Source organism: Xiphophorus hellerii, chromosome 21, assembly GCF_003331165.1.
Source record: "Xiphophorus hellerii strain 12219 chromosome 21, Xiphophorus_hellerii-4.1, whole genome shotgun sequence".
In the NCBI taxonomy this organism is placed as follows: Eukaryota; Metazoa; Chordata; class Actinopteri; order Cyprinodontiformes; family Poeciliidae; genus Xiphophorus; species Xiphophorus hellerii.
The window spans coordinates 18,553,206-18,566,844 of record NC_045692.1 but is presented as its reverse complement, the minus strand read 5'-3'; the positions used below and the strand labels follow the sequence as shown (position 1 = coordinate 18,566,844).

General features: G+C 39.7%; 1 protein-coding gene across 2 annotated transcripts; it reads left to right on the top strand.

The window, feature by feature from the left end:
- The first annotated feature begins 2,323 nt into the window (after positions 1–2,323).
- On the top strand, positions 2,324–13,263 carry prpf4bb (pre-mRNA processing factor 4Bb). Of its 2 annotated transcripts, none has more exons than XM_032550734.1 (16): positions 2,324–2,446; positions 3,986–4,061; positions 4,409–5,538; positions 6,607–6,780; positions 6,914–7,072; positions 7,250–7,331; positions 7,434–7,635; positions 9,033–9,103; positions 9,216–9,306; positions 9,465–9,612; positions 10,101–10,238; positions 10,324–10,477; positions 10,563–10,677; positions 10,865–11,016; positions 11,097–11,183; positions 12,100–13,263. In XM_032550734.1, exons 1-16 carry the CDS (start codon positions 2,388–2,390, stop codon positions 12,301–12,303), a joined length of 3,042 nt encoding a protein of 1,013 aa, XP_032406625.1. In that variant the 5' UTR covers positions 2,324–2,387; the 3' UTR covers positions 12,304–13,263. The 2 variants fall into 2 exon arrangements, with proteins under 2 accessions (XP_032406625.1, XP_032406624.1); XM_032550733.1 differs by having other exon boundaries at positions 9,030–9,103.
- The last annotated feature ends 376 nt before the right edge of the window (positions 13,264–13,639 follow it).

Genomic DNA, 13,639 nt, shown 5'->3' with positions numbered 1-13,639 from the left:
GATAAAGATTTAACCCATAAATCACACTAATTCTGAGATGAGGACTGGTTCATAACAGTAATGTACAGCACATTATCCACATAGCAAAAACAGGATTGGATCACAACATACACATCAGTTTTCTATGTCCACCAAGGCCCAATCAGGGTGGAAGGATCATAAATATCTAAGCAGTGTATTTATATTATTGATTTACTGCGATATATCAAAAATACAAAAGTATATCATCATTATCACTGGTACTGTGGTATCACTGAAATCACTGTATATCAGTAGCGGATTTAAAACCTAGAAGAAACAATTTTTCAAAGAAAGAGGACTTAGCTTTGTGCAACCTGCACAAATATGTAATCATAAAGTATGTGATGCAGAGATCGGTCTTCTGAATCAGCACACAGCATTCGTCTCATACTGTTCACGGTCAGGATTTACTGGGCACACGGGAACAGAGGTTTCAGCTGACGGGATGTCTAATGGCCGAGTCTGGATCTTTAATCTGCAGTGAGACCTCCAGTTTGCCATTTTAACATATAAATCTGGGACACATGCTGTATCAGAAGGCTAAACCTGTGAGTTATAGTTTCAGAATGCCTGCAGTCGGATTCAGATTCCCACATAGTTTCAAAATAAAATGAAGAGCACAATTTTTTTTTGTCTTTGTTACGACCCAGCTCAGCCAGGGGGAAGGAGAAGTAACATTAAAGAAACCTAGATGTTAAAGAGTTAACAATTTGGGGTTTATTGTTTGGCTTTAACAAAATAAAAAGGTAAAAATCAACAATAATAAAAAGGTAGGAGCTTACAACCAAAAATACTAAATAAAACAAAATCCACAAAACAATCAGAGTTGTAAACCAAAGATCTTAACAAAGCAAAACTGCACATTTTGTCCAGGTTAAACAAGGTTAAACAAAAAACACACTACAAATCTCTAGTAGAGATACAAAACCCCCACAGGGACAAAAGCTATGAAAGTTTACAATAGCTCACAGAAAGACAAAGCTATTTAGAGCAGTCAAACACCCAACAAAGTGGCAAGCTGTCTCAACAAGAAATCATCTGCGCCTTCTCCCATGCTCTCAAAACAAGAAGTCATCCAAACACAAGATGATGTTATTATGTACAGATCTGATATCTAGCAGGAATATTCCATCTGTGGAGTGATCATCTGTAACGCTCTGAACTTCCATTACTTTCTCACCACTCTGCAAAAGCAGCTGCAGGTGCCTCACAATAACACAATTTACAGCTACAAATAAAACTGTCAAGAGTGGATACTCATGCTCTGCATCCTTAAAAGCCCTGAGTTTTCACTGGGGCTACAGGAGAGATGTTTGTAGCTTTACAGAGATAATTTCCTCAGTTTTATGAGGCAGTACAGTAATATTTACTAGTTTTCTGCCATCATATGGTTCACAACTGATCCACAATCACCTAAAATATTTTTGAGATTCTTGGAATGCATACCATAATTGGTCGAGTATATCTTAAATTTGTTTTCTAAAACTATTTTTGGCTTTTTCAAAAATTGACATAATTTATATTTTCAATTTGTAAGTCTCAATTCATTTTGCCTCCACTATTTGTTTTTCCTGTTTGAGACCTGCATCTTGTCTTAATGTCTCTCATCTTATGTATTTCTAGAGGATTTAGATCTGAGGACTGGAAAGGTTAGATTTGGATCTTGTGAAGCATTTCTGTGCTGATTTGTCCACATGTTTTTAGATCATTGTAGAATTGGCAAACTCTTACTTATGTAACCTCTTTTGCTGTGCACAGCAATAGTGCACAAGGAGGAATAAACCATGCTGACCACATGATCCAGTAACTGAGATCCTGTGGTGCTGCTAAACCCAACAACTTCGGTTGACTCTCCAAATGTTTTCCCTGAACATCCTGACTGCTCCTGATAATTTGTGATTATTGCCTTACAACCAACATGAACAGAATGAGACCACAGTCCTCTCTTTAGAGATATGTGGATTAAAGTTAAATGCAAAAAATATTGAAAATCTCACCAAATATTCTAAGCATTTTTGATGTATTTGTTTTCCTTCTATTGTGGAAATTCAATTATTTTTTTCTTATTATATCTAAATATAAAAATATTAATTGATTCTTTATTATTTTGGCTAAAGTTAATAAGATCCGTTATGGAAGGTGCAAAGAGACACTTGCGGCTGCACAAGTTGCAGACCCCTGGACTAGGTCCCCTGGTGAGTGACTCGCCGCTTCTAAATTTAGAGAAGGACCCCTCCTACTGGACAAGATAGGTGTTGAGCTCAATTCGTGCCTGCAATTCATCGCCGACACGTCAGGGGGCAGACCAGCGTCATGGAAACATTGAACTTCTTACAGTCGAAGAAGAACTTGCTTAGCTGAGCAAAATGGCTGACGTTGAGATGGACATCATGTCCAGAAGAATGAATAATGGCAACGAACACGTGTAAGTTTTTCTATGAAAACCAGTTCATATCGACAGCTACAGGATGCGAGCAGATTTAGAGTCTCAAATTAAAAGAGAACCGTTTGTAATCAGAAAGAGAACAGCGCCGCAGGTTCACGTTGTTACCGGAACATGCTAATGGCTTCAGCTAACTGGCCAATGTTCTTTAGCTTAGCTAGACCTAAGTTTCCCTAAACTCCCGAGCTGAAAGTGTACGTTAATTATATTTATCAGTGTTTCCCTCGATTGAACGTGTGTTCATATATTGCAATTATTTTTCATTTTATTTTTTGAGCACTTCCATTATTGTATGTTGGCTTGGTTCGTGTAGCGTGCTAGTTATAAGTTTGCTAAAGACGTTAGCATATCTGAGCTAATAAAACAGCCTTGGCGGTCTGAGTCGGAGGAACGGCTAACAAGTCAAGTTGGCATGACAGTCCTTTAGTGCTGGCGCTACACCCGTTGGTTGTAATTGATCCTATTGTTTATATTCTAGTAGTCGCTTTAGTTTCAGGTTAAATCGAGAGCATTACGTAATCCAACGCTTATTCTTGGGCTAGCAGTGGTTCAGCTTATAATGGCTTCGGTTGTAATCTTTGTGTGCTATGAGCAAGAAACAGATAAATTGCACACTGTATCTTTGCAACGTATTTTATAGTATTTGGAAAAAAAATAAGCGTTTCCTTTGAATTGCATTAATAAAGAATGGCTGCAAACGTTTAACATAAACAGAACTTGTCTATATAAAAACGTCTGCCAAATATAAGGCTTATTTTTTATTTAATTTTTTTCCCCACCAAATCTGGTACATTTCGGATTTTAAGTTAAAAAGTTCACCAAAAAGTTACAGGTTGTATCACAATACCAAAATCATAAAGAAATAGGTCAAGATCAAGGTCCTCTTATTTTTCGTTTCATCTGGAGTTCATATTCCATCCACCACAGCATCCGACTGTCTCACATCAGATCCAATTTAGTGATCTAGACAGAAATATGTTAACTTTCGTCCTGCCACGACGTGCAGTTGGATTCAGACATGTTGGAGACTGCCTTAAACAGAAATACAGCGGATGCTTACCTGATATTGTACATTCTGCGTGTGTACTTGCAGCTATAAAACATCTGTCTTGTTACACAGGAGATAAGTCTGCACAATTTCAGAAAATTCTTGAATTGCGATAGAATTTCAGAAATAGCGATATCTGTAATATGTTTCCAACACAATATATTTAGCAGCGTGAGATAAATGTGATCTTTAGTGGTTTACGAAGTATTAGCTTTATTAGATTTTTATTTCTTTGAAGTTCAATGCAAGCCATTTGGAGGTTCTCCTATTAGTTGTGTTATTTGTATTTTTCAAATCAAAATGGTTCAGAGAGATAAAATCATTTACAGTTGTCTAACATGTGTAAAAGTTTCATGGTGAAACCTGTGCGAAAATCTTTTTTTGCCAATTTGTCTTGCACTACTTTGAAGTTTTTTCGTTTTGCAATCTTAAACTTTTTTGCCAGCATTAATATTTTTGTCTTGAATAAACAGAAAGCAAGACCTGGAGACAAATGAGAGGAGTGGAAATGAAGACAGTGGAGACTTGTCAGAAGAAGAAGGGGAAGAGGTAAAAACTAACAGTTGACAACAAATACTTGTTTATATTTAACTTAACTAAATGTTTAAAATTTTAATCTAGTGTCTGCATGCCTTTTGCCATAAATATTTTTCTGGGATTTCAAGAAAATTAACTTGAATGGGTTTAGGCAAAATGTGGGCAAAATGGATAATTAAAACAGCAAACTCTACAATACTGATTTGTTGTTTTCTCACTTTAAATCCATATAAAATGTATATAACCTTGAAAAGTTGACAGATATTGATGTTGGACAGATTATTTAACTTGAAAGTAAAACAAGTCTTCCTTCCATGATCGTACTGATACATTTTATTCTTTTTATTGTCCCATCCCAGGAGCAAGCTGGAACTAATGGTGAGAAGACTGAGGAAGGGTCCAAGCATCACAGCAGCAGTAGTGGGAAACACAAGAGGAAAAAACACAAACATCGCAGCAAGCACAAAAAGCACAAACACGCAGCCGAAGAAGACAAGGACAAGAAGCGTAAGCATCGTCACAAACATCGGAAACATAAACGCAAAGAGACCTCCTCCCCCGCCGAAGATGCCCCCTTCGGCACGGCCGGCAACAGGAAGGTGGAATCCTCTCCGTCCTCCGGAAACCCGAGTCTGGACGACCGGGCCGTGTTGGAGGACCTGGAGAAGCAGAGGGCCCTGATCAAAGCTGAACTGGACAGCCAGTTGATGGAGGGGAAGGTTCAGTCTGGCATGGGCTTGATCCTGCAGGGGTATAACTCCGGATCCGAGGAGGACGGAGAGGCGAGGTTCAGAAACGGAGAACAGCGTCCAAGGGGCAGCTCAGGTAAACTCATATCTCCCAGAGGGGAAAAAAGTGGGAAATCTAGAAGGGACTCAACAGATGGCAGTAAATCCGTCTCCAAGCGTCGCAGCCGGAGCAAGTCTGCAGATAAAGCGGCTAAGGAGGCAAAGCCGGACAAGGGGACCAAAAGCAGCAAGGAAGCTGCAGGGAAAGACCGAAGCCGAGCAAGGAGCAGGTCAAAAGACAGAAAACAGTCAGCCAGCACAGATCGCTTCAAGGAGAAAAGGAAGTCCAATTCCCCTCCCAGCTTCAGGAACGAGCAGAAGGTGAGTCGCACTGACAAGCGTTCGCCTCCTCAGCGAGAAGAAAGACCAAACCAGGACAGAACGAGCAGACGCTCCAAATCACCAGTCCGAGAACGGCCGAGTCGCTCGGACGCTGACCGCGACAAACGGCCGGCGAAATCGCCGTCCAAGGACGCTTCGCTGGGGAAAGAGAACCGCTCCCCTCACAGACGAGGAGCCCACAGCCCAGCAAGGAAACGCAGCGCCTCCCCCCGCCACAGAGACACCCACCACACCTCGGCCAGCGCCTCAGACCGGACTTCAAAACATTCTCCACCTAGAAGGTCTCCGCCCAGGAGAGCACGCAGTCGCTCACTGGACGCCAGGAGGAGGGAGGCAGACAGACAGGACTCCCCTTTAAGGTTGGTTAGCAACTGCAAGCGCCTATAAAATATCACAAAAAGTGACATGTTATTAATTCCAATCAAAACACAGAGAAATATATTTCAGAAGCTTATTTCTGTTTATTTTGATGATTACATATTCAGAAAAGCTTAATTTTACACTAGACTAATAAAGCATGATTTTCAAAGATAGGTTCTGCTGCTAACTTGATATTTGTCCAGCAGACCGCCATTAACATTCTTTATGGGAGAGTGTGCCTCAAAAAGTCATTTCTGAAAGAACTCGCTGTTTCTTAATTAATGGAAAGAAGAATGGAAAGAAAAACTGATGTGGAAAAAGATGCAGAAGAAACTGGGATTGGGAGTTAAACACAGCAGTGTTTCCCAGAACTGTGTTGCCCATAAAATCCTTTTTTATTGGTCTCATGTAAACATCCAGCTAAGCCTTCCAACAGCAAAAAAACTGTAAGAATGGATTATAACTATACAAGGAGACATAATTTTTCTTTCAAAGACGTGTGGATTAAAACGGTTCAGATTTTTAATGTTGAAGCATTTTAAAAGATGACCAGGGTGAACTAACTGGAAGGTTTTATCAGATTTTATTATTTAATAAACTAAATTAAAGAGCATCAAATCCGCCAGCTAATGACCAAGAAGCTTTGAGTGAGATTTTTCTGACGTGTTGATTGAAAGGAAATATTTTAATTATTTAGAAGTCAATAGAATGATCTGCTCTGAAAAGTGTGTTGAAAGCACCAGTTAGGCTAAACATAGAGGTTCTTGAAGATTTAATAGTTCAAAGATCTGAAGACAGACACTTTCTTTAGAGAAGAACTGCAGAGGGTTTAAGCTCTTCGTTACTGATGGATCACAAATTATAATGCTGCGAAAACAGTACCCCAACCTTCTAAATATTCAAATCAAATTCTGTCCTGTGTCCTGGTTTTCATTTTTAAATTTTCTTTCCTGGAGCTAAAATGGAAAGGCCCCTTCATTTCAAAATCAATATTTTTAGACGACTAGCCTTAGCTAAAGTCAGTTATACATGGAATGTCATATGATAATGGTGGATTCCTTCTGCAGAAAGCGATCTCGGGCCGATGCCGGACCACTCGGAGACAGAACGCGGGAGAAGAGTCCCAGGTCGGTGTCTCGTCGTAGAGTGAGTCGCTCTCCTCTGAGGAGGAGGTCTCCGTCGCCACCACGACGCTCTCGCTCCTCGCCTCGCAGGCGAAGCAGGTCTCCACTCAGGCGCAGGTAATTTCTGCTCCTGGTTTGACTGTGAATTCATCCTTTGTGATAGAAAATGTTTTTGTGCTTTTCGAAAGCAGCTTACTTAATAGTTGGGTATAATTACTGATTACTAAATCTATCCATGCATGAATTGCAGGTCTGGTGAGAGAGATCGTTATGGAAGACTCCGCCAGTATCGGCGCTCAATGTCCCGGGATCGGGGGAGAAGAAGACGGCGCAGCAGAGATGAAGACAAGTTCAAAGGAAGCCTTTCAGAGGGAATGAAACTTGACCAGGAATCCTCAGATGGTGAAATGTGAGAAAAGACATTTCTTTTTTTGCGCTGTATTTTTTGTTAGACATTCTAAAAGACATGATATGTACATGCACTACTGGTCTGAATAAATCTGTTCTTTTTGGAAAGTCTTTGTGTAAAGAAACTGGTAGGTGATCACGTAATTGATTACTTACTGGTTTTATTTGGTGTTTGCAGGTTGGAAGACTTTGAAGGTGAGGAGGTAGATGAAGAAGCTCTTATTGAGCAGCGCCGTCAGCAGCGCATGGCCATCGTCCAGGTCTGTTCATGTCCATTCTGTTCTCCACACACATCTGCTGATAGTTCAATAGAGAGGAAGCTGACGGTTCTTGGATTCTTCCCTCCTCTTGCCTCCACACAGAAATACAAGACAGCGAACGAGGAGACCAACATGGTGTCGGAGCCCAGCAGCCCTCAGAGCAGCACACGTAGCCGATCGCCTTCACCCGACGACATCTTGGAGCGCGTCGCCGCCGACGTCAAGGAGTACGAACGGGAGAACCTCAACACGTTCGAGGCCAGCATCAAAGCCAAGCACAACCTCATCGCCCAGGAGAAAGACGGTAAAGCCCCAGTGGAGATGACCGAATGAACCAATCAGCCGAGTCGTCCGAAGCTCCAATGAAAAATTGAACTATTGGACACAAATGTCATGTTATTTTGGCCTTTGTTTCAGAGTGGAATGAATACACAGAAGATAACTTCTATGATTTGTTAAAGTTAAATGAGGTCACAGGGTCAAAATTATTCATACAGGCTGAAATATAAACATTCATCCTTGTTTCACATTCTAAAGCAACCAGCCTGTTTAAACTGGTGGTCAAATATCCAGACGGGTTAATGCTGATAAGGGACTTTTGACCAAATATTTATGATACAATTTGAACCTGCATGTCTAACTTTGACCTCATTATCCTCTGTGAAGTAAAACTTGTTGCTAAAGGTCACAGGGAATGTATTCATTGGACAAACAATCATTAAAATAAACTTTTAAAGGCTCCGAAACACATTTATGCAAGTGTAGAAGTAATTAGGTGTGAAAATCTACTTTTTTTAAAGTTTATGCTGCTGATTAAGTCAAATTTTAAGCATTTTCAGAAGCACATTTTCAGTAGATTTTGGATAATAATAAAACATAAAAACTTCATACTACATTACCTGCAATAGATCAGACTGATTTTAGAGAAGCAAAAAGGGAATTTCCTGCTTCCACCAGGAAACCTTCCACTTTTAAGTTGAGAGATAAAAAATAGGGTATTTTTAATGATTGGAATGCAATATTATTAAATTGACTTTAATAGGTAAGTTAGAAAAAATTACTGCTAGTTACCAAAAGAAAAATAATAAAAAATGTTCTACATCATAATCTCTCCATGTTGACAAAAAAGCAGGAACCAACTCAGACAACTAGAAGTCATGTTTCTTTGATTATATGAAACTATTTTAAATATAACTATATTAATGTAATGATTTCTGACATATAATTTACCATAAAAATGAGTGAGAAATTGCTAAAATTCCAACCAAACATCATGATTTTGGACATCAAATGTGAGGTTATAGAAGCTTTATTTCTTATTAGAGGCAGAATAACACTGTTACAAAAGTTAGATATGGAAACAGAAACGAGTAGACAAAAATCATAACAGTGCAATTTAATGTATAACAGACTGCATTAAAAGCCGGCGCATAAAAGCCTTTAGTAAACAGCTGGCTTGATCTGTTTAAAAAGTGCAGCATTGTGAGGCAGGGATTTTAATTGAATATCTTTTTCTGTCATGTGTTCATTCAGTTGCTGGCTTGTTTTCCAAAGCCTGGTTGTGTCTGCTTCCTGCAGCATGTTTTGAGCTCTGCAGAGTATGTTAATCAAACACAGATTTACTGTTTTATTAAACGACGTGTTGAGCCGAGCAGCTCACCGCCTCTCCTTCTGGTTGCTTTTTTTGTTTTGTTTCAGCAGCCAACCCAAAGAAGCCTTCAGCCCCCGACATGTTTACAGAGTCAGATGACATGTTTGCTGCTCACTTCGACGTAAGTACTCGGGTTTTACGCGCTTTGCGGCTCAGCGAAGATTCTCTATGGTTAACGGAAGAAAAGTAAAGTGAGGGGCACAGATGATGATTGGCTTTTCTTGTCTCTTCAGAGCGCCAGAATGAGAGCAGCAGGTGTCGGAAAGGACTTCAAGGAGAACCCCAACCTCAGGGACAACTGGACCGATGCTGAGGGTTACTACAGTAAGTGCTTCCAAATGCTGAAAAAACCGTCTTTGATCCTGCAACTTGGAGTCCATCACTGTCATGTTTTGTCAGATTCTCTGCATGTTATTCTGTATTTTAGGAAGTAAAGCAGCCTTGTTCACATGAATAATTATGTTTTTTGTCTCTATTTTTAGGGGTAAACATTGGTGAGACATTAGACAAGCGCTATGATGTTTACGGCTACACAGGCCAGGGTGTGTTTAGCAACGTGATCAGAGCTAGGGACACTGCCAGAGCTGGCCAGGAGGTGGCGGTCAAGATCATCCGAAACAACGAGCTCATGTGAGTCACATAAGTCAACTGCAGCTTTAGGAACTCGAGAGCTTTAAAGTTATTTGTATGTTGACATTTTTTGGTTTTAGTGTTTGAAAAGTGTAGATGAAAATTTAAGTATTTGGGTAAAAAAGCATATATAATCCTAAACTTTATTTTCTTTTAACTAAAAATGAACCGCTCCAACAAAATGTTTATTTGTGCATCATCTCAGATCTTTAGATGAACATATTTATACATTGATGTCACATTACAACCACAAACTTTAGAGTATTTTATTGGAATTTTATTTGACAGACCAGCAGTTTAATCAATTAGTTGTTTATCTGTGATGAAAATGTGGCAGTTTTTTATCACAGATAAACAGCCATGTTTTTGAAAAGTTAGATGAAATTGTCCCAAGAAATTTGGAGATTTGAGAATTAAAACGTATGAAGTATAAAAATATTCTTTGAATTTCGTTATTCATCTGTAACACACATGTTTTTGATAAACAGGCAGAAAACCGGTTTGAAAGAGTTGGAGTTCCTCAGGAAGCTGAACGACGCTGATCCCGACGACAAGTTCCACTGCCTTCGCCTCTTCCGCCACTTCTACCATAAGCAGCATCTTTGTCTTGTTTTCGAGCCTCTGAGGTACCGAGCGCCTGCTTTTCCTCTTTTCCTCTTGCATTACAGCATTCATCTCACCTCAATTGTTCACGACTTGTGTCTTGTGTAGCATGAATTTGCGAGAGGTGCTGAAGAAATACGGCAAAGACGTCGGGCTCCACATCAAAGCCGTTCGATCGTACAGCCAGCAGCTCTTCTTGGCCCTCAAGCTGCTCAAACGATGCAACATCCTCCATGCTGACATCAAGCCAGACAACATCCTGGTACCATCAACATTCACACCCTCTGTCATATTCAAAATAGCATCCATACATATCCAATGTCATTGTGTTGTCTCTTAAATGAAAGGTGAACGAGTCCAAAACCATCCTGAAGCTCTGTGACTTTGGCTCTGCATCACATGTTGCTGACAATGACATCACACCATATCTGGTCAGCCGGTTTTACAGAGCTCCAGAAATTAGTAAGTTGCACTGTTTTTATGATTTTACAATAAATAAAAAAGATTAAAGATTTGAGTTTTCTAAAATAATCAATGTGACTTCATGCTGCTGCAATAAAAGAGGGATATTTTTTACCTTTTACTCATCTTTAATAGAGCCGCTAGTACATTTCTGTGTGACCTCGGGTTTACCGGCTTTCCTCCTCAGTCATAGGGAAGCCTTACGACTACGGCATCGACATGTGGTCCGTTGGCTGCACTTTATACGAGCTGTACACCGGCAAAATCCTGCTCCCTGGATCTTCCAACAATCACATGCTGAAGCTGGCGATGGACCTCAAGGGCAAGATGCCCAACAAGGTAGCGTTGCGTCATGTCCCTTCAGTGAAGTGAGAAATGTTGCTGCTCTGTGATGCAACTGTGTGGATCCTTTTCTTTAGATGATACGTAAAGGCTTGTTCAAAGACCAGCACTTCGATCAGAACTTGAACTTCCTGTACATTGAAGTAGACAAAGTGACTGAAAGGGTAAGATGATCTTAAGATTTATAGTGCTTCACAGAAGTATTCATCCTCAATCAACTTTTTCATGAAAAAAACACATTTCAGTGTATTTTGTTGATCTTATGATAAACTAACACAGACTGTAAAATAGGACGTAAATTACAAAATGTTTATATTCATCCCTCCTTACTCTGACACCCCTAAATGAAATCGAGTGCAACTCTGAAAGAGAACGTAATCGTTCAAGAATTTTTCCTGACATTTGTTGTGTTTTCAGGACTTAAATCGAACTTGTTTCTCCTGTGGTGTTTGTTGCAATTATGAGAAAGGATTAGGTTCAAAATAACAACAAAATTCAAATTACATGTTGTAACTCATATAATCAAAGTATCTTGTGAAGCTGTGGGTAGGATGAATGCCTAGTAGCAGAGGTTGCAATGCCTCTGACTGAAAACTGTGGTAACGTTTCTAGAAATTGGGGTCATTATTCAGGTATTAATTGAGGTTTTGCTATGCTAATCAGCTGCTCACAGTTATATAAACAATACCTGGTTGCCATGGATATGCATCACAACAACTGTCTGAAATAAGGAAAAATGAATAAATGAGGGCAATAGTCCTTCCATTGTTGCACAGCATCTAGGACCAAAGGAATAATTATCCAAACATGCATCGAGGTAAACCAGAAAAAAAATGACCAGATGTCAGAGCTGCCACTTTGAGCTGCGAAATTCATGAAATCTGTTTAGAATTTTCCTTCCACTTGAAAATTCTTTAGTTTGTGTTGGTCTACAACATAAAATCTCAGTGAAATATGTAGAATTTTATCACTGTGACAAAATGTAAAAATATTGAAGGGGTGATGATACTTTTGTGCTTTTATTTTCTGCTTTTTTGTTGTTTGTTTCTACTATGATCTGACATGTCTGTGGACCAATAGGAGAAAGTGACTGTAATGAGCACTATGAACCCCACCAAAGACCTGCTGGCGGAGCTGATAGGCGGTCAGCGACTTCCTGAGGACCAGAGGAAGAAGGTCATGCAGCTGAAGGACCTGCTGGAGAGCACACTGATGCTGGACCCGGCTAAGCGCATCAGCATAAACCAGGCTCTTCAGCACCCTTTTATCCAGGAGAAAATCTAACCCCCTAAATGTCACAAACACACCAAGAGCCAACGGGACAGAATCGACCACTAAACCAGCTCTGTAAGGGACTCTGCAGCGAGGCGCCTGACCTCCACAGATTTACAGAATGTCATCTTTTTGTTTATTTTTTTTTCCTGGTCTGCGTTACATGTTTTCTTGTAAATAGATCACTGCAACGGTAGCCGTTCTGGACACGCTGACTTTCTTTTGGTTTTCATTGTAAACCCTCCCCTCATACGCTGCAATGCAGTGACGGACTTTTTATTTAACGGGCACTGGAGTTACAGATGTTTAAAAGAAAACGTATAATTCCTGTAAATACTTTAACGTCCATTGCATCATACAATATCAAGCAGCAGACGGTTGAATTTTGTCGTAGAAGCAGACGTCATGTTTGGTTTTCAACCTGGCTATGGGACGATGCATGCTTTTTGAATGTGCACCCTCTGTACTCTGTATGTGGTGCCAGCCTGTGTAAATGCTCCATGTCTGCAAACCCCGTGTCCCACATGTAACGGTAAACCGCACCGACTTCATCCCATGCTCTGACACGTGACCTAAATTGAAGGAAAAGATGCATATGCATTCTTGATTAACTTTAAATTTTTAGTTTTTGTGTGTTTTAATTTTCCTTCCTCCTCCCTCCCCTGCACTCTGGCTACATCCTGGCTCTAAAGGCTCTCACATTCAAGTGCCTCCAGTATGAGCCTGGTGTTTTATGCACCAAACAATGCTGGCCTGTAGAAGCCACACCTGTTCTCCTCGCTCTCCAAACGTTGTGTGTATATACAGTCCACAGTTACTGTCCTTTCCTGTATCTTTAATTCGTTTCTTTACATCCAGTGGTAAAACAAATCTTGTGATTTCAATAAAGAATAGTCATGGAAACGCTGCTGAAAGAGCACCTTCAGTATCAAATGGCTTTTTAGTAATAAAATGTTTCCCATTATAAACAAACTCGTTTTGGGGTTTTTTTCATGCTGCATCACACTTTCTGATTTAGTAACTCATGATGACAGGTGAGATAATCACAGGTTTTAATATTAAGTTACATTTAAAACATGAATTATGCGCAGCGAGCTACTCAAAGTCTTTTTCTGTCAATTTTAATTATAGCTACCAAATAATTATACAAAAGAATATTAAATAAGCACAATACAGAAATGCAAGCCTATTCAATAAATTAGAATACTATTAAAAAGTTGCTAAATTCATGTTAATTACACAGACTGATTCTTTAAAGCCTTTTTTCTGATAATTGATTTCCCACTTACAACTAATAAAAACATGACATTTAAGATTAAAATCATATCAGACTAAAAAAATACAGAAA

Excerpts from the sequence above, each read along its gene's own strand:
- prpf4bb (XM_032550733.1), top strand. The coding sequence starts at position 2,388 with ATGGCTGACGTTGAGATGGACATCATGTCCAGAAGAATGAATAATGGC. Across the intron at positions 7,073-7,249 it reads GAATCCTCAGATGGTGAAAT|GTTGGAAGACTTTGAAGGTG; the intron begins GTGAGAAAAGAC and ends TGGTGTTTGCAG. Across the intron at positions 10,478-10,562 it reads TCAAGCCAGACAACATCCTG|GTGAACGAGTCCAAAACCAT; the intron begins GTACCATCAACA and ends CTTAAATGAAAG.